At 46.5% G+C, this 20,531-nt stretch overlaps 1 protein-coding gene across 1 annotated transcript in view; it reads left to right on the top strand.

The window, feature by feature from the left end:
- Positions 1-20,531, top strand: part of fat4 (FAT atypical cadherin 4) — a 126,454-nt gene that overhangs the window by 89,005 nt on the left and 16,918 nt on the right. Inside the window, exons 10-12 of the mRNA XM_080774722.1 lie at positions 8,299-8,479; positions 13,002-13,252; positions 14,968-19,320. Of these exons, the coding sequence (XP_080630848.1) occupies positions 8,299-8,479; positions 13,002-13,252; positions 14,968-19,320 (4,785 nt within the window). The remainder of the gene's footprint in view (positions 1-8,298; positions 8,480-13,001; positions 13,253-14,967; positions 19,321-20,531) is intronic.

Below are 20,531 nucleotides of genomic sequence, written 5' to 3'. Positions count from 1 at the left end.
CCAGAGATCAAATTAAAGTGGCGAGAATTCACCGAGCTCCTCACGCACTGTTTGAGTGCTCAGAGGTATCGAGTTGCTCCGTGTGAAATGCAGTCAGAGCAATGACGCCAGTGACTCCATACATTATCCCCATGTCGCGGCGGCTCATCATCAAAACGGTTATCTGCATACCATTGCTCTGAAGTCTTCCCTTAGAAAATATGAAAAAGAAAAAAAGAAAACCATCCGGACAGGCATTTCCCCCAAGGATTTAACTTTCAATAATGGTGTCCATACTTTTGCGGTGCTCAGTGACTCAGGCACGACCCTTCACTCTCTTCATGGAGACACGTTCGATCCAACATTGTATTTACCGATTGAAGGATGCGTGATTGTCACCAATCTCCCTCCAAATTTCCTAGAGTAGACTGCCATATCCGAGAAGTTATTTGGATGAAATATACACACGCCATGCTGTGCTGCAAAGCAATGAGTGGCATTTGCTTCCAAAACTAATTTCCATCTGCAACAAAATCTCTCCGGTAAGATATACAGTTTATCTGGAGATTTGATGGTGTTGATAATTCTCCATGTGAGGTAAATACAGATGATGAGAGGGCTGTAATCAACTCAGGAGTCATATCGGGTCGCTGTAGTTTGTTTTCCCGAGTGACCGGAGATTAACCCCTGAAATGAGATTAGGCTAATGGTACGGTTCTGTACTCAGTCAGAGGGGAGATATAGAGCGCCTTGATTGTTCTATATCTGTTTTGGCTATCTAACAAACTACAACTCAGGGATGATCCCATGCATGAGATATTAGTAATAAACAACATCACATCAGCCCCCTTTCTCCCTTGTTGAGATGAATCTTGCACAAAATGAGCCACGGACGTCGTTGTGCACTGCATGCGATGCTCTCTATTGACCCATTCAGGACGGGAACCCGTTTTGGTGTTTTAAGCATTATGTTATACTTTAGCTATTGAAAAATAGCAGATCTCCAAGCTCATAGCGCGGCACACTACAAGCTTGTAGATCTGTTATTTTTGAAAAATCGTGAAAATGTGGCCCAAATCCTTGAATATACTGTATATTTCAAAGCGAATATTTCACAACGGGGGTTGTACCTGGCTGGAACAACACATTTTCAGATGGAGGTCGGCGGCCAATTACATATATTTTTGGGACTGACATAGAAACATGGGTTTTTCAGAAAACAGTCATGATTTAGAAGGCATTTGTAGAATCGTCCTCAGGTCTAAATGGGTTAATGCTGATAATGACCATGTGTGCACTTGCTGATCTGTAGACCAATGTCCTTATAGGTCCATACATACCACAGGCCCTCACCAGAGACAATGCAAATGGGGAAAACAGGCTTGCACAGCCTGTTTGAAACCTGCACGGTTTCATTCAAGCTCTCATAAAAGAGAGTCAAATGTAGTCAAACTACTGCAGCGGTACTAGCGGTAGGAATGAGGAGGAGGAGGATGGGGGGGGGGGGGGGGGGGAGGGACCGGTGGACAGGGTTTGCCTATATGGAAACAATACTTTCTAACCACGATCCATGGCAGCCACCGCCGGTAAGCAGCTGACTCCCCCCCCCCCCCCCCCCCCTTCAAATTTCCACCAGCTCCCTTTTCTTTCCATGGTAAAATTATGTCATTCTTGTCACTTAGCATTGGGCCAGACGGCTTCGGGGCTCTGCCAGACCCAGACAGAACCTTTCTCTCACCATACCTTTTCCCGGCCCGTACCCTGTCTTGGAGCATTGAGACACACAAGAGGTGACATTCTCCACCCCTCCACTCATCTGAGTCATTGACCCAGACACCCTCCTTTGGCTTAGCCAGATTCCAGTAAAGACCGTTTAAAGGAGATGCTGATATTTTTTTTAGCAGGCAGTGAGAGCATTCCGCTGTGGTTCGGTCACCCGTTCTAAAAAAACTAAACAAAAAAAACGACCTGGCTTCACACAAGCTGTTTCAGCCACTGTTGCTGTCATTTACAGGTACTCCAGTTGTTAGAAAGGGGAGGATGGCTAAAGCCTGAGTTATACTCGGGTCGCTCACCGGAATTTGCAGATCTACTAGCTTACAACATGTCGCGACGCAACACGTTGTAAACTTGTAGATCTGCTATTCTCGGTGCGCGGCACTGGTGTGCAACTAAATATAATTCAGGCTCAAGCCAGGGCAGATATGGCACATGGGTGCACATCGACCCATAGTTATTTAGTGCCATCCATCACATCCATGGAACGTCTCACCCCGGACTTAACTATGTCTGACAACCGCAATTTGCATATATTTGCATACCTGCCGAGATATAGTGTTCCCTGATGACTATATCTGTCAGCCGGCAGAATGTAACAAGATAGATCTGAACTATTTACACGCTGGACAGAAGGTTGGGAGAGAAAACAGCTGCCAGGGGTTATGCGATATCGGTGATCCCTGGGAGACTAAGAAGGCACGTCGCCGTGCCCGTGTGGCAGTGCCGAGGCTTGTGCGTGCGTGCGCACGTGTGTGTGACTGTGCGCGTGTGTGTGTGTGTCTGTGTGAGATGCTGTGAGAAGCGATACACCCGGAAAGATGTGGAAAATGCCCCGTTTGAATCCCCCCCCCCCATCCCTGTCAGCAACCACTAAGTTCAGCATAGGTTCAGAGCTAGCGAGGCATGTTGGGGGGGGGGGGGGGGGGTCGGCGTTTGTGTGCATTTGAGAGGGGTTTAGTGTTTGGGGCGTGGGGGTGGGGTGGCCTTGTGCCGCGCTTACTGGGGGATTAGCCCAGGGTAAGAGTGTCCAGCGCCTCTTGAGACCATCCCTGATTCGTTCGGTGACGGGGGGGTGCTTGGCATTGCAGGTCAAAGGTCACGCAAGTGCATGGACTAAGCGGTCAGTAGGTAGAGGAGTCTGTTCTCTCTGGAGCTGGTAAACAGGTTGTGACATCACATCCTGTACCGAAGTGTAACGCCTGGAAGGAGAGCACTGGGTTGCACGCACGCACTCACTCACACACACACTCACGCACGCACGCACGCACGCAAGCACGCACGCACGCACGCACGCACACACACACACACACACACACACACACACACACACACACACACACACACACACACACACACACACACACCCCTGTTGCTTGGTGCTTGCTTCCGTTGTTTAGTGGAGGAACAATGCGATTGAAATGCAACAGCTTACAGTAAATGCGATGGCTGCAACACACTAACAGAGGGCAGCTCGATTTCAGGAAAAATATGCCGCTTGACTCCGTATTTGAATACAAATATTTTCTCAGCCTCTCGCGCTCTCGATAGAAGCTAATGGCTTCTGTAGACAAAGCCATTTCCTAGAGCCACTTATCAGTCCCAACAGCTCCAGCGTGTATAGAACATCTTTGATCAACAACAGTCTTAACGGAGTTGTTTACCGTGAAGTAGGTGTTTGCCTATAGAAACAGTGGCCCATTGACGGAAAACGTATGTCAACAACCCCCAAATTATATGTATTTGGCCGCGGACCCTCATCTGAATATCTTTTGTGCCATAAGAGATTTATTGTTAAAATAAAAAACAATATTCAAAAAAGATATGTCACATTGAAAACAGCAGATCTGCAAGCTTAGAACACGTCGCATCATGACACATTGTGAGCTTGTAGATTGGCTATTTTCAAGTAGCCGGTGTATAGCGTGTATGTGTCTTTTTTGGCTGAAAGGAGTACTCCAAAAACGAATAACAAACACACACAAGAGTGGTTGAAGTGATTTTGATGCTTAACTTTGACAATCAAATGAGACACGGAGCACAGCACAATTAAGAGGATCAGTCAAAGAGTTGCCATGAAAACCTCCTAACGATGACTCATGTCATGATTGTGTGGCACTGTGACGATCGCCCTGCACCTGTGTTGCTAACAGTGTGAATTTCATTAACCAAAACACTCAATACACTGGATTGGGCAGTTTAATTGCCACATGTGGCGACCATTGTAATTGCATAACTACTGCTATTTGACAAAAAAGTCAACATGCTACCTTAATTACAAACCACAAGGATTTATGTTTCGCGCTTGAAGCACTTCATTAATACCTTAGATACTTGTATATTTAGCTTGTGCTTGCGTCACTTGTATCTTGTGCCACTTTCTGCTCGTAATTTATATCCCCGTGATCACAAATATTTGTGAACTTGGATGGATACATAATCACCTCTAAATTAAACTTTGCCTATATTTGGTTATAAACACAGCATATGAAAGTCAACCAAGTCTAGAAGAGTGTGTGACTCATATTGTGGTAATGAGTCAGTCAGCTACAGATTGGTGTTGTATGGCCAATGGGTTCCGTACTTTTGGGATGAAGCTTGTTTACGCTTCTCTCGTTTAGTATAACTCATTTTGCTGCTGGAATGCTGCAGTTGTGTTTACGCATTTGGCCCCAAAACCATGCATGTGTTAGAAAGCACTATTTTGATTAGAGCACCTGGATTTATATGATAAACTTGACTGAAAGGTCCCACTGAAATGGCATGCTACTTTATTATCATATTACTTTTATTATACAATTATACAATAATATATTTGAGTCACAATCATCACAATGCAATCGGTTGTCAACATGCGGCATCTTGCTTCATGTTCAAAATGACCTACAGCGCTGTGGTTCCCAAACCTTTTCATGATTTTCACCAATTGTCATTTCAAGTGCCCCCAGTTCGACCTGAATTAGGCTACAGTCCCCTATTTAATGGCATTTCTATCTCTGGGACCACAATGTATATTTTAAAATCATAGTTAATTTAACTCTGAGAGTTAAATTTGGTTCCTAATTATAATTTAGTTGGGGACCCCCTGGAACTCTCTCAAGGACCCCTAGGGATCCCCGGACCCCACTTTGGGAACCACCGACCTACAGGTATTTTACACCTACCTGTATGACCTCACTAGTTCAACCAGACAGCCAGACAGCTCCACTGCATTGGTTGGTGGGTTAAGTTCCCTGCTCTAAAGAAAAGCTGAAATTCATATTTTTAGAGCATATCCCATGTTCATAATGGAGAGAATAGATTATTACATTTTGTGTAGTTGTGTTCTTAATTAATTAGCTATACTTCCTGTCAATCAAAAATGCAATACACATGGTTACACGGCATGTACAGTAGCATACAGTTCAACCAATAACATGATGACAGGCACCTGTCAATTCCATTATAGCTCAATGTAGCCTCGGTCCCAGCCTTACTCATCTGCGACGATAAATGCCTGGTCACAACCTAAGTATTTATTAACAGTTTAGAGAATAACAGTACATTTCAAGCACAACTCAATACAAAAACTGTTAACTGTGGACGACACCATAAAGCATTACACTTGTTTACAATAGGGTCCACCCTTTTCAATTCATCGGAACATGTAGAGACGTACAATACACTTCTATAAAACCAAAAACAGGAAATCATCATAAAAGGAGGTCAAAAGGGAAATAAAACATATACAGCGAGGGGAAAAGGGGTGTGGGGGTTTCAGATTTTACAGGGGCCAGTTTCGAATTGCAGACGTCCGTAGGTGCCCTTTGAGAGTGGTTTTGAAGGAGTCAAGGGATTTGCATGTCTTAATGACTGTTGGTAGGGCGTTCCACATTTTGGTGCGGAATGAATCCCTTGTTTGTGCCGAATCTGGGTTGTATATGGCTTGTTGAACTCCCTCTGGTGTTGTGGGTGTGGACTTCGTTGACATTAAGGCAGTATTTAGACAGGTACATGGGCAATTAGGTATCTTGGTGGAGTCAACCCTAAGCCATTCCAGCCTGTCAAAGTGGGCCGTGGTTAGGTGTCATTCCAAATAACTCAGTCCACTCCAGGGATCCTCAGGGTTCCTTGAGGCGGCTCCAAATGGACCCTAACATGCACTTCTGTAACTGAACGCTATGGGCGTTCTTGAAATTAAAATGGTTTAGAACCACTGCGATAGTGCGATAGCAGCTGAGGGCTGTGCTACACTGTTTTGAATCTAATTCAAGATGGCAGCTAGAGCATTTCAAACGTATGCTACAACAGTATGCTACGATGTATATCTGAAAACCTTTGAGGTGAGAAAACAAATAGCCAATGCAGTAACATAACTGTGATTCGGCACTGCCTTGTTGCAGTGTGCAGCACACTCGCGGTATGTTGTGCACTGCGTCAAGGTACAGTAGTGCCGACAAGGCAGTGTAGATGCATTTGAATCCCATAGGCTGAGGGGACGGGATGGTCAGCTGAGACTGTGATTGGATGAAAAAATAATAATAAGTCACGATTGTGGTCTCAAAAATCGATTTATTTTTGTCTTGAACCCATTAAGACCTGCGTCCTATTCTACAAATGCCTTCCAGAGATGCCAGAGATTCTCCCACTTTCAAGATTTTTCAAAAATAGCAGATGTATAAGCTTGCAGCGCAGCACAAAGTGACGCTATGTGCGCGTGCTGTGCATATGCAATATTGAATAGCCAACACAAAAATGTAAAATTATGCAATGCTTTCGCGGTTTTAATATTAAGGGCACCTTGATAATAGGTCTTTAGGGAAAGTTGAGCATTTTTTCCAGATACATCCCAACATTAAATGACACGCGCGAGCACGCACGCACGCACACCTGCACGCACGCACATGCACACACATGCACGCACGCACACACAGCCACTATCCCCTGACCCCCCCTAACCTCTTCTAATTTTCCTCCCCTGAGATTCTCGGCTGCTTTGATTCCGCATGGCTTCACGTTAGCAGAGATTATTGGTGGCCACCCTCCAAATGTTTTCTATTATTCCTTATTAATTCCAGCCCCCGCTGTATGCAAGCATGCACTTCAAGCATCTGATGTTATTAACAGCTGAATACACAGAGACACACAAACTCAGAGTTTATGTTACAGCACCACTCCAGGATTTTGTTTTGAGTGCATTGGTTTATTTGCTAAAGCTACAGTGTGTATGGAGGATGATTCACAGATGAATTGATTCATTTTTAGTAATGATTGACAGGCTTGGTAAAATAAAATACAAGAAAATATCAGCTTTCAGATCTCATCCTCACTCAAACTTCAGGTGCCCTCTACTCTATAAACAACACAACTACCGGTAGCAGCAAACCATTTCACAATACATCCAAAACATTAAAAGTTGTCCACCAGTCGCGTGTTGTGACTTTCGGTAAGCACTGATCTCGTGTTTATGTTTGAATTATGGAACTGGCCTTTAAGCATGCCATTTAAGGAAGCATTATGGAGGGCAACACCAGCAAGGCAGATGTCTGAGTCCCCTTTTTCTTTCTTCAGGTTTTTCTGCATTGCGGCTCACTTTCATCTGCTATTGATTTAAATCCGTGCCTCGGGGGCCCCATGAGCCCCGTTTCGTCACTCGCTCGAGGAGGAAAAACGGCTAGATTTTCGCTGAAAATAGCATTTTGCTGTTTTCTCAGATTCCAACAGACTAACTCGCTCGCTCTAAAATAGACCCATTGCCATGGAGATTAAATCTATGTGTGTCCAAAGACCCCAGGAAGGACGCTGAAGAGATTGTGTTTCAGAGATATTGAGCCCCTTTTGATGTGTTGCGCGCTGATGTGTGTTGATGTGGCAGCGCAGCAGCCCTATGGAAACCAACACCAGCGGCCAGAGACATTTGCTGGAATAAAAAAAAGAAAGAAAAAGCAACAGGAAAATTGTGGTCAAGTCCTCCTCGCTCCACCAGGATGAATTGCTTCAGTATGGGACGAAATGTAAATGACAAGACTATAAAACAAAAAACACCCAACACGCCAATAAATCATCGCCAGCCATTGTCCAAAAAACACAGAAGAAGACTTAAAGGCTAATTCATTACCCTTTATTGCGTGACCGAGCGTGCCCTTCAACGAAAATAAGCGATTTTCAACACATATTTTAGATGAAAATCGTTAATTTGAATCCTGTTGAGCGTCTTGTTCCCACAATGACGTATAGATAAGCCTGTTGCCGCTGCCTCCCTGTAAGCATAAGTGGAGTGACCAGTGTTTTTTCTTTTTACATTTTAATGAATACGGCTTTGTGTCGTATTGTACCAGTAGTGTGCTTCACTGCCTGTCTGGTTTGTTATGTGTTGTGTGGGGACTACAGATGAAATTTAACATCTTTGCTAATTCCGGTGTATTTATGTTGCATTTTGTTGTAACGTTCATGAATATGCTTGTCCCGTCGAAACAAACAAATAAAGTCAAGTAAAGATGCTGCACCTCAACGGTCTATACCTGGACAAAACATTCTGACCATTCTTTTTCGTTTCGTCTGCAGGTTCTCCGCCGCTCAGCGGAACGGGCACAGTCACGGTGCTGGTGGACGACGAGAATGACAACGTCCCCGTCTTCACCTCGTCCTCGTTCCACACCGCCATCGCCGAGGACGCTCCCACAGGGACGGACGTCCTGTTGGTCAACAGCTCGGACGCCGACGTGGGTCTCAACGGAGTCATAAGGTACACAGACAGACGTGGTGGTTAGTTGGAGTTAGAGTCTTGGCTGTGGAGCCTTTCCATTTAGAGCTGAGGAATGCATCTGTGTCGCCTTATTAGCTTTTGAACCACTTTAACTATTATTTTTAAACTTTAGCTGTTGAAAAATAGCTTGTAGATCTGCTATGTTTTGTGGCTACAAATCTTTGAATATATATTCTTTCACGGCGTTTTTAACTCATATCTTTTCTTCTGGGGGGGGGTATTTAGGTAAATATTTTGAGATGTGGGTCGGCGGCCAATTACATTACAAGTTTGAGCAACACTGACATAGAAACATTCGAAAACATAGAACAACAGGTTTTTCAGGAAACTGTCATGATTTAGAAGACTTTCATAGAATCTCAGGCCTTAATGGTTTAATACTTCTCTCTTCCTGAATGGATGCCCTTCCGTTGCCCCTGGTAGTTAGTGTGCTTCCTTCCGTTGCCCCTGGTAGTTAGTGTGCTTCCTTCCGTTGCCCCTGGTAGTTAGTGTGCTTCCTTCCGTTGCCCCTGGTAGTTAGTGTGCTTCCTTCCGTTGCCCCTGGTAGTGAGTGTGCTTCCTTCCGTTGACCCTGGTAGTGAGTGTGCTTCCTTCCGTTGCCCCTGGTAGTGAGTGTGCTTCCTTCCGTTGACCCTGGTAGTGAGTGTGCTTCCTTCCGTTGCCCCTGGTAGTGAGTGTGCTTCCTTCCGTTGACCCTGGTAGTGAGTGTGCTTCCTTCCGTTGGTAGTGAGTATGCTTCCTTCCGTTGCCCCTGGTAGTGAGTGTGCTTCCTTCCGTTGGTAGTGAGTGTGCTTCCTTCCGTTGGTAGTGAGTATGCTTCCTTCCGTTGACCCTGGTAGTGAGTGTGCTTCCTTCCGTTGCCCCTGGTAGTGAGTATGCTTCCTTCCGTTGACCCTGGTAGTGAGTGTGCTTCCTTCCGTTGGTAGTGAGTGTGCTTCCTTCCGTTGGTAGTGAGTGTGCTTCCTTCCGTTGCCCCTGGTAGTGAGTGTGCTTTCTTCCATTGCCCCTGGTAGTGAGTGTGCTTCCTCACATACAGTACAAGTGCACACACCCACAAATACAGTACTGTGAGTGTGAACATACAGTACACTCTCGTGCATGCTGTGCACACGCCCAGCTCTCATACTGTTTTGACTTCTTAGCGTGTTATTTGTTTTGCAGTGCCAGCAACTTTTTAGAGCAACTTTTTTAAATTATAAAACAAAATTAAATGGCCGATCTGCAATCGAAGCTTGCAGATCTGCTGTCTTCACTGCTTTTGTGCGACACTCTTCTGCGGGCATTAGTTTATGAAAAAAACTAAAAACAAACCTTGGAGAAATATGGAGACACAGTACAAGCTTTCTGCTCGGCAGTGCCGATCCGCTTGATTGAGAAGTGCAAAACTGTCTGGACAGTCTGTACAAGACTGAGGCTTTGTTGTTGCTATTTGTCTTACGCTCTCCATGACGCAACAATCCGACACATCATTTCCTGATTTTGTGACATATGCCAGGCCAAGTTAGCAATTGATGCCAGGAGGAGTTGTTGTTTTGTTTCATTTTTATCCTTTTTTTTTTTAATCTATTGTTCAGGCTTTAATTCTCCAGCTGTATGACAGCTTTTCTTGCACTCTGCCCCTCCCTTGCCCTCCTCCAACCTTTGTGGAAGGGGTGGAGGGGTGGAGGGGTGGAGGGGTCTGTGAGAGATTCTGGATGCTCTCCCTCAAGCCGGATGTTGATTCAGACACAATCCCTCCTTTTTACCCGGCAACCCCACTGGGTACATGTTGGGGGTATCGTGGCATGCTCTACTTTCCCAAAACATGGTAATGAGGATGTTAATTGTCTATGACAGTACGTGTAGTGCCCATCGGGGGGTCCTGGGGAGTGGGGACGGTTCGAGGCCCTTAATAGAGACCAGAACCGCTTGCCCGTCCATTATTAGTTTGGATTCTCACAACCCCGTTAAATGTAAGACCCTAAACTTTAACTCGTTGCGGGACCAGGCACAACACGGACGACGGTGTTTTAGAGTTGTCGTTGACTCGTTGCCAAAATGAGCCTATAGTGCCCATGCAGTCTAGGTTTGCACATTGTTCCGTGCTTTGTCCTTCCATTTCTGAGATGTGGGGGGGGATGGGGTGATTTAGCAAGAGTGCTTTTCAAATCATAGATGCTGGTGTGTGTGTGTACATTGTATGTGTCGCTTTACGTTTGCATCTGGGACACGTTGGAGAACTTCAGAGATATTGAGTGGAAACCCGATCCTCGTTGGAAACCAAAAAAGTATGGCCCTCTGGTCATAAAGAATTCTGGGGTGTCTCCAGTACTCGACGTAAGAGAGAGAGAGAGAGAGAAAGAGAGAGAGAGGGAGAGAGGGAGAGAGAGAGAGAGCAGCAACTTGAACCACATGACTCCTCTCAGAGGAAGATGAGAACGGCAGAAGAAAAGACCGATTGCTTTTCATAGATTTTATAGAAGGTGGTCACCATCAAAAATATTGGTTAACAAAACAGGCTTTGAAGAAGATGCAGATCTGTGTAATGTGAATGAGGGAGCACTCTGCCTCTCATGCATGATCCTGTATGAGTGACTGCATGTGTTTCTGTTCAACCTGGTTCATTCTTTTAAAGCCTGATGCAGTGCCCTCTATAGGACATTTGGTTACACTGACACCAGGAGCATGAACAGTTCTATCCCTTAGCTAAAAGCTCAGAATCTACATAGTGGTATGTGACTATAACTGTAGGTTGTAGTTATCCATGGCCTCCACCATGGCCCGTAGCACTAGCCCTTAGATAGCACTTTATGTAGACTTAGATAGTATTTTAAATATAGCACTTTAAGTAGACTTAAATAATATTTTTAAACAGACTTATAGCATGTTACGTAGACAGCACTAGAATTGCATTTCATGTAGTCATAGCACTTTATAGTACACATGTATAATAATATAGTATAGTATGTATAGTTTACATAGATACTCCACTGTTACGCTCTTACGTAGCTTACGCATGTTTCATGATAACTACTTTTATGTATGTGATGTATGCCATTGTTACTGCTTAATGTAAGTCGCTCTGGATTAAGAGCGTCTGCTAAATGCCTAAATTGTAAATTGTAGTTTTATTGCTACTTTGGCAATGGCTCGGAGACTAACTTGGATGAATTAATCTTATTTTCTACATGTGTTTTTGTTTTGTTTTTTGAGTCCCAAACAAATCTTGTGATTTGGAACTACACAAGGATCTACAGTAGAACATTTGTTGTTTTTCACAGTAAATTATAATTTAGGGTATCTCGTATCGTCAGCGTTCCAGCCTTGTGTTTTGCTGTTAAAATTGCACTAAATGTATTTCGTCATTAAGCCTCGATCTCTGTGAACAGAGTAGCAGGGATCCGAACATAATTCCGACGGAGCATTAGTCCGACATGCGGGAACAACGGTCGGACTAGCGCTCGAACATGCGCTGCTCCCGTGCTTGCGGTTAGGGTTAGGTTAAGGATAGAGCGGTTGTCGGTCTAATGACTGTCGGACCAATAATAGTGTCGGAACTAAGTACTGCACCCGAGCAGACTGTAGCACAGCGCAGTATTTCACTCTAGCCATGTAATCAGCAATCCTTTTAGACATGGGACAACCAGGGGATGTGCACATGACTTTCCATTACACCATGGTTCCATTTGCTGGGGTTGGGGGGATACGTGCCTTTGCTTTTGATATCCCCCTTCTGTTCATTATTATTTTTGTATCACTGGTGGGGATATGTTTTATCCCTGCTTCTGGTCAGAGTGAATCATCATTTTCCAAATGTAATATTCATTTTCTCGATGCAACGCGTTGTGATCTTGTAGATTTGTATATACTAGACCTGTACGTGCTGTCGCAGTCGGCCACCGGCCTACTTGGGAACGATGAAACTTGCAGGGAACCTAATGATATTCGTTGTCATAGCTCCCGTTTTAACTGTCAGCCGGTGTCCCACATGGAGATCTGTGTATGTGCCTGTGTGTGAAGACTGCAAACTGAAAAGTGTACTTGGCAATCAATTCGGCCCACTTGGTTGAGCCACTTGGTTGATTGGTTGAGCCTCAATTGGCTGAGGCAGAGGCTGGAAATTGCACAGGTGAAAGGAGTTGGCCTCATTAGGTCCACTAGCAGCGCATTTATAGTAGGATATATAGTGTAAGCAATTAAAACCTCCATTGTATGCATACAGTAATGCATAAGCCATTTAAGCAGTTTGAACTTGTGAGGTGGTGCAACTGGCTCCTGCACCTGAGTTGGTTCTGTACGTGGAGCGTGTTTTCTTTTTTTCTGTGTACACCAAATCTACAAGGTCATAATGCATTGCGTTGTGAAGGGCTGTGAGCTTGTAGATCGAAACATCCACCCCGCCAAGTGGATAATTGTTTAAGAAAATGTCCCCTACTCTGTTTAAAAGAGTAAATAAATGTATCCCATCTCTTATTGCTCTTATTGAAGGCCCTATTTGATTCTATCCCCCTCCCCCATGCAGCTACAGTCTGACCGGAGGGAATGGTCAGTTCTCCATCAACCCAGCAACCGGGCAGATCATCACCAGCTCGCTGCTCGACCGTGAAACCAGAGCTAATTACCAGCTGCTGGTGGTGGCAACAGACGGAGGACTCCCCCGGGCCATGTCCAGCTCTGCCACTGTGTCCGTGACAGTGACCGACATCAATGACAACCCTCCCCGCTTCCACCACCATCCCTACGTCACTCACATCTCCGCCTCCACTTCAGCAGGTTGGTGTTCCAGCAAGACACACTTTATTTGTTCTGGAGGCAGTGATCCACTTCCTTTTTATGTTTTCCTATAATATTATAATACTTGTCCTCAACGAGAGATACACACTGCCAAACTAGGTGCAGTATTGAGGCTTACCGTAACTTCCAATTCAGATACTAGCCTGTGACAGAAATGATAATAATAAACAGCTTAGATTTGGGGTATTAAGTGAAAAGTCGGATCTGTAATTTACTGCATGAGAACTGCCATGCAACTGTATAAAAGTCCCAGACTGCCGATTGGTCGTAGCACTGTGGGTTTTTGCCAACGCAATTCATTATACGGTTTTGTAATGAAAGATTCTGTGCTTTATTGACCACACACATACTGTACTATATACTACAGTATATAGCATGGATGGGCAACTTTGAAGATGGAGAGGGCCACTATATTTCCACATGCATACTGTCGTAGCAAAGATAGACAATCTACAAGCTTAAAACGTGTCACATTGCAACGCGTTTTGAGCTTGTATATCAGCAATTTTTGCTATATTTGTATTGAGATCCTGTTATTTTTCTTTGCTATTTTGTTAAAATTGTATTTAATTTCAAAGGCCTTTCAAATGCCTTTAATTATAGTTATGTTAACTTTATGAACTAAATACAGATACTTTGGACATTAAAAAAAGACAATAACATTTTAATACTACATTTTAAGCTACTAATTTAGACTGAAGTAATTAAAGCGGGTCATGTTTGCATGTTTGGAATTGTAATCAATAATATATCAGTATTCCAATATTAACCTGAGGGCCACATTAAGTGAAGGTGGGGGCCGCATGTGGCCCCCGGGCCGCCAGTTGACCATGTATGCTATATAGCCTACGTTTAGCCAAGCCGTGGATCTGCTACTTGGCATGCGTTTAAATCAAAGTCCTTTATAACAGCTCTCCTTCTCTCTAGTGTTCTGTGTGTATCCCTGGGCTCATATACAGAACTATTAGACAACTGGAAACCTGCCAATCAATTTACCGCTTGAACACTAGCATTGTGATGCATTGTGAGCTCGGCAAAGATAGAGATATTTGGTGTAGAGGGGATTTGGGCCCTGGCATTGCCCCTTATCTCTGAGTATACCCACTAATGAACACGTTCAATTTGGGAAAAATTTACAATATACTTCATGCATATGCCAGTGGTCAAATCAATCTCAGATTGTTTTGGTCAATCCAAAGACAGACATACAGACAAACCCTGTTTAGACATTTGGCCCCTTTGTCATTGTGCAGTAAAACAATGTACTTGTCTTGCATGCAGACATTTTCATTTGCTTCATCATATTAGAACTCACAGCAAGATGGACAATAAACACAATACTCAAAATACCCCCGTAGCTTCTGTTGTCTTTTGGTATTTTGATTGTCCATGTTCATATTCATACTGTTTTGCATAAAGAAAGGCCCCTTTGATGTTGCTCAAAAATCCTTGAAAATCAATGAATAGTGCTAAATAGATTACAATTAAAGAGAATAAAGCCTTGAACATTTTTATATTCACCCATTTATGGAGATATATTCTTTCTCCAGTTACAGCATTTGATTTACCACAGTACACATTTACTCTATTTTCACACATAATGTATGCATAATTTTTGCACAGAAAACAATTGGACATGAAAAGTCATTTGCACTCAATAATTTATTCATACGATCGTCTTTTATCATTTTTAGGTTCCTTGGTGTTTGCCGTTACTGTGACCGACGAGGATGCCGGCTCCAATGCCCAGCTGCACTACTCCCTGACAGGACGCAACTCCGAGAAGTTCAAGATCGACCCGGTCCGAGGCGCCATCACGGCCAACGAAAAGCTGATGGGAAGCTCGGAGGTCACGCTCACCGTCCGGGTGAAGGACGGCGGCGTCAATCCCAAAACGGACACGACCACGGTGACGGTGCGCTTTGTCACCGGGGGAGATTTCCCCATCATCAAAGTGAGGGATCACACCTTCACGTTTCCCGAAAGCCATCCCACCAACACCGTCGTGACGACGGTGAGCGGGTCCTCGACGAGGGGCGGCTCTCTGTCCTACTACATCGCCAGCGGCAACCTGGACAACGCCTTCCATGTGGACCAGCTGACGGGCGAGCTGTCCATCAAGCACCCGTTGGACTACGAGCACATCCAACAGTACGTGCTCTGGGTGGAGGCCAGGGACCAAGGCTTCCCGCCATACTCCTCCTACGAGAAGGTGGAAATCAGCGTGCTGGACGTGAACGACAACCACCCGGTGTTCGACCGGGAGCCGTTTCACGCCGAGATCCTCGAGAACCTTTCCCCGCAGCGCGTGCTGATGGTCTCCGCCGTGGACCGGGACAACGGGCCCAACGGGCAGCTGGAGTACGCCATCGTGGACGGCAACAAGGAGAACAGCTTCAGCGTCAACCGGGCCACCGGCGAGATCCGCACCACCCGGCCTCTGGACCGCGAGAAGGTGGCACAGTACGCGCTGAAGGTCAAAGCCACCGACAGGGGCTCGTCGCCCAAAAGCACGGTGGTCAAAGTCCTGATCGGTGTGCTGGACGTGAACGACAACGCCCCCAGGTTTTCCAAAATCTTCAGCGCCACGGTGCCGGAGAACGCTCCCGTGGGCTACACGGTCACCAGAGTCACCACCACCGACGAGGACTCGGGCGCGAACGCCGTCAGCCGCTATTCGATCACAGATCCGAGCCTTCCGTTCAATATCAATCCGAACACGGGCGACATAACTATCAGCAGGCCTCTCAACAGAGAGGACACGGATCACTACATCGCCAAGGTGTCCGCCCACGATTCCGGCTGGACCGTCAGCACCGACGTCACCATATTCATAACGGACGTCAACGACAATGCCCCCAGGTTCAGTCGTCCGTCCTACTACCTGGACCACCCGGAGCTCACCGAGGTGGGCTCTCCGGTCACTCAGGTGTTTGCCACGGACCCGGACGAGGGCTTCAACGGAAAACTGTTCTATTTCATACGATCCCAGTCGGAGTATTTCAGGATCAACTCAAGCACGGGAGAAATATTTGTGAAGCAGCAGCTGAGGTATCAGAACTCCACGGGCGCTGGTAGCGTGAACATTAATCGCCACAGCTTCATTGTGACCGCCTCTGACCGTGGTAGCAAACCCCTGATGAGTGAGACCACTGTCATTATAAACATTGTGGATAGCAACGACAATCCTCCCAAGTTTGAGTCGCCAAAATATTTCACACCTGTCACTAAAAGTGTCAAGGTTGGCACAAAACTTGTCAGGGTTGTAGCGCATGACGAGAAAGACTTTGGCCTAAATTCGGCAGTTGAGTACATCATATCAGGAGGGAACAGCTCTAGCAAATTCAAGCTGGATAAACAGAGTGGGTGGGTGATTGTCGCCTCCCCTCTCACCTCTGACATGAATAAGGTTTTCCTCTTTGAGGTCACCGCCCGAGACAAAGGCAACCCTCCATTGTCAGCACGAACCCAAGTACGAGTGGCAGTGACAGAAGAGAATCACCACACCCCCGAGTTCTCCCAAAGCCAAATCACGGCGACGGTGCCTGAAAGCCTTGCTGTGGGAACTGCAATAAGGACCCTCTCTGCCAGAGACAAGGATAAAGAAATGAATGGCCTCATCACATACAACATCACCTCAGGGAATGACGAGGGACTGTTTGTAGTCAATAGCAAAACTGGAGTATTGTCCCTTGCTCATCCACTTGACTTTGAGGAGAAACAACGACATGAGATTAGAGTTTCAGCCACAGATGGGGGTTGGATTGCAAAGACCAGCTACGTCACGGTGACAATTCACGTGACGGACGTTAACGACAACCCACCCGTGTTCGATCCCGACGAGTACTTCCCACTTGTGCAGGAGAACGTTCCCAGTGGCACCACTGTCGTTAAAATGAACGCCACTGACCGCGATTCGGGGGCAAATGCCGTCATGGCCTACGTGATTCAGTCGTCAGACAGCGACCTGTTTGGCATTGATCCAAACACCGGCGTCATTACCACACAGGGGTTCTTGGATTACGAGGCAAAGCAGGTTTACCATTTGACAGTGAAGGCCTTCAATGTTCCAGACGAGGAGCGCTGTAGCTTCGCCAATGTCAACATACAGCTGAAGGGAGCCAATGAATATGTGCCTCGCTTTGTCTCCAAACAGTACTACTTTGAAACGTCTGAAGCCGCTCCAAGAGGCACAGTGGTCGGGGAGGTGTTTGCCAGTGACCGGGACCAGGGAGACGACGGAGTGGTTTACTACCTCATTTTTGGGAAGAGTAGAAAGAAGGGCTTCGGCATCAATAGGAAAACGGGCCAGATTTACGTCACGGGTACACTCGACCGTGAGAAAGAGGAAAAGATTTCTCTGAAGGTGCTGGCCAAGAACGCAGGAAGCATCCGAGGTGCGGATATCGATGAGGTGTTTGTGAACATCACGATACTCGATGCCAATGACCCTCCTGTCTTTACACAAGAGCTGTATGACGTTCAGATCAGCGAGGGCCTCTCTGCCGGTGGTCTGGTCACCTTTGTAAGCGCCGACGATTCTGACTCTGTCCCAAGCTGGAGCAGATTCTCATACTCCATCGCTCTGGAGTCTGACAAAAATGTTTTCACAATCAACCCCCAAACTGGCCAAGTGTCTGTCTCTGCAGAGCTAGACAGAGAGACAATACCTGTATATAATCTAACTATCCTCGCTGTGGACACTGGCTCACCGTCAGCTACCGGCAGCGCCACATTGATCGTGAACCTTGAAGACATCAACGACAACGGTCCAACTTTGACAACTGCCATCGCAGAGGTCATGGAGAACCAGAGGGCGGGAACTGCGGTCACAACTCTGGCGGCGTCTGACCCGGATCTGCCACCCAATCAGGGTCCGTTCACATATAGCCTCCTCAACACTGGATCCTCCAACAGCTACTTCAGCCTCAGTTCATCCGGAGTGTTGACCACCAGCCGAGAGATCGACAGGGAACAGATCAGCGACTTCTACCTCTCCGTAGTGATCAAGGACTCTGGTGTTCCTCAAATGTCTTCCACGGGAACGGTTCACGTCACGGTCAACGACGAGAACGACAACCCTTCGGAGCCCAGGTCCATGGAGATCTTTGTCCATTACTTTGGGAACATGTTCCCCGGAGGTTCCCTAGGGGTGGTAAAACCCCAAGACCCCGACAGCCAGGACAGGTTCCACTGCTCCCTAATTCCTCCCTCCTCCGGCCTGTTCAGCATTCCGACGGGCACGTGTAACCTCAACTCCAAAGCTCGCTCCGCGGACGGAACCTTCGAGCTGACCATCCGCAGCAGCGACGGCGTCCACGGCACGGTCAGCAACACCGCCCGCGTCTTCTTCCTGGGGTACACCAATGCCACGGTGGACAACAGCATACTCATCCGGCTCCAGTCACAGAGCGTGCAGAGCTTCCTCACCGACCACTACCTCAGCTTCTTGCGCATCGCCAACTCTCAGCTGGCGGGCATGGGCACGGGCGTGCTGCTGTACGGCGCGTTCGAGTCGAACAACCGGACGTTCTTGACGGTGGCGGTGAAGCGCGGCGGCCACGGGCAGTACGTCAGCCCCAGTGGCGTGGCGACGTTCTTCCAGAGCATCAGAGACATCCTGCACAGACAGAGCGGCGTGCACATAGACGCGGTGGACCACGACCCATGCACACGTAACCCCTGCCAGAACGGAGGCAGCTGCAAGCGGCGTCTCAGCGTCGGGCCAGACATGAAGACAGAGGAAAGTGTCCCCGTGATCCTGGTCTCCAACCATCCCCTGCAGCCCTACGCGTGCAGCTGCCGGCCGGGATACACCGGAGCTCTGTGCGAGACAGACATCGACGAGTGCCTGCCGTCGCCCTGCCACAATGGTGGGACCTGCCATAATCTGGTGGGGGGATTCTCGTGCACCTGCCCCGAGGGTTTCACGGGGATGGCCTGTGAGAGGGACATCAACGAATGTCTGTCCAACCCCTGCAAGAACGGGGCGCTCTGCCAGAACTACCCAGGTGGCTTCAACTGCCTCTGCAAATCAGGATTTTCAGGTAGGCCTACTGCATACCAATCCATACGCACGCACACACACACACACACACACACACACACACACACACACACACACACACACACACACACACACACACACAGGCACGCACACACACACACACACACACACACACGCACACACGCACACACACAAGCAGTATTGCGACTGTTATTCATCCAAAGTAAATATTTTCCTCTAAGCATTTTCAAGAGGTGTCGTAACCTGAGCATACCAGCATAGCTGCCAAACACAGTTTGGTTTTAGGATTACTAGTTGGGGGGGGTATCAGCTGTGATGCGATCAGCCTGCCCTGTTTACTTTAATAAAAACGATGATACTACAGAGCTAACCCTAGGCAGGGCCTTAACATAGACTCTGTTCTCCACGGTTCACTAGTATCACATTTCTTCGTATGCCCTCGATAGACGCTGCGTGCAATTTTGACCACACACAGCAACCTTTTATTATTTGACTGCGTGCAGAACGGGTTTCTTTCTCAAGGGTTTACTTATTTGGCCACATATTGAATCATTTGCCAAATCAGCGGTAGTATAAATGAATTAGACTTATAGGTATGGAATGCTGGGAGTTAAATCACTCCTGTTGATATATGCACTGTAATATTACTCTTAATAAGGCTGGGAGAGCTTTTTTCTTCTTTTTTTTGGTATCATGAGAAGCAGTCATTTTGACTCCTGCCTGTTGTTTGGTCTGCCAATGACGGCAGCATTCGAAAGACATTTCAGAAATGGAACCCCCCTAACAGGCCGATTTGCTTCATGTCCAACTCATTAGTGTCCGCTTTTATTACGACGATGAAAAATGACCATAAACCTTTGGGATTTCATCAAGACAAACGAGGCTCCGCTAGAAGAATTGCACCTATTGACTTACAGTAGTTTTCATGCCCCCAATTTGAACCACCAGCTTCCTGTTTTTCCTGCCCCGGTTTTGGCACCGATATCTGTCTCCATTAAAGCTACTTTTCCCTAGATTTAGAGCCCACGATACCTAGTACTATACTCAAGCGGTTGCCATTGTTGTGAAACTGTTACAGTTCTAAGTAAATGTACTTTCCACCACTGGTTCTGTCTATAACTGTCCATAGTGACACAGTCCTTATCGTTATATGTCTGTATGTCTGCGTTAACACCCCATTCATCATTTTAGAATGTTTACTTTTCCACGTGCAAATGACAGGATTTCACA

This window comes from Protomyctophum bolini, assembly GCF_963924005.1.
Source record: "Protomyctophum bolini genome assembly, chromosome: 10".
Taxonomy (NCBI): Eukaryota; Metazoa; Chordata; class Actinopteri; order Myctophiformes; family Myctophidae; genus Protomyctophum; species Protomyctophum bolini.
This window is presented reverse-complemented; position numbering and strand designations above follow the sequence as displayed.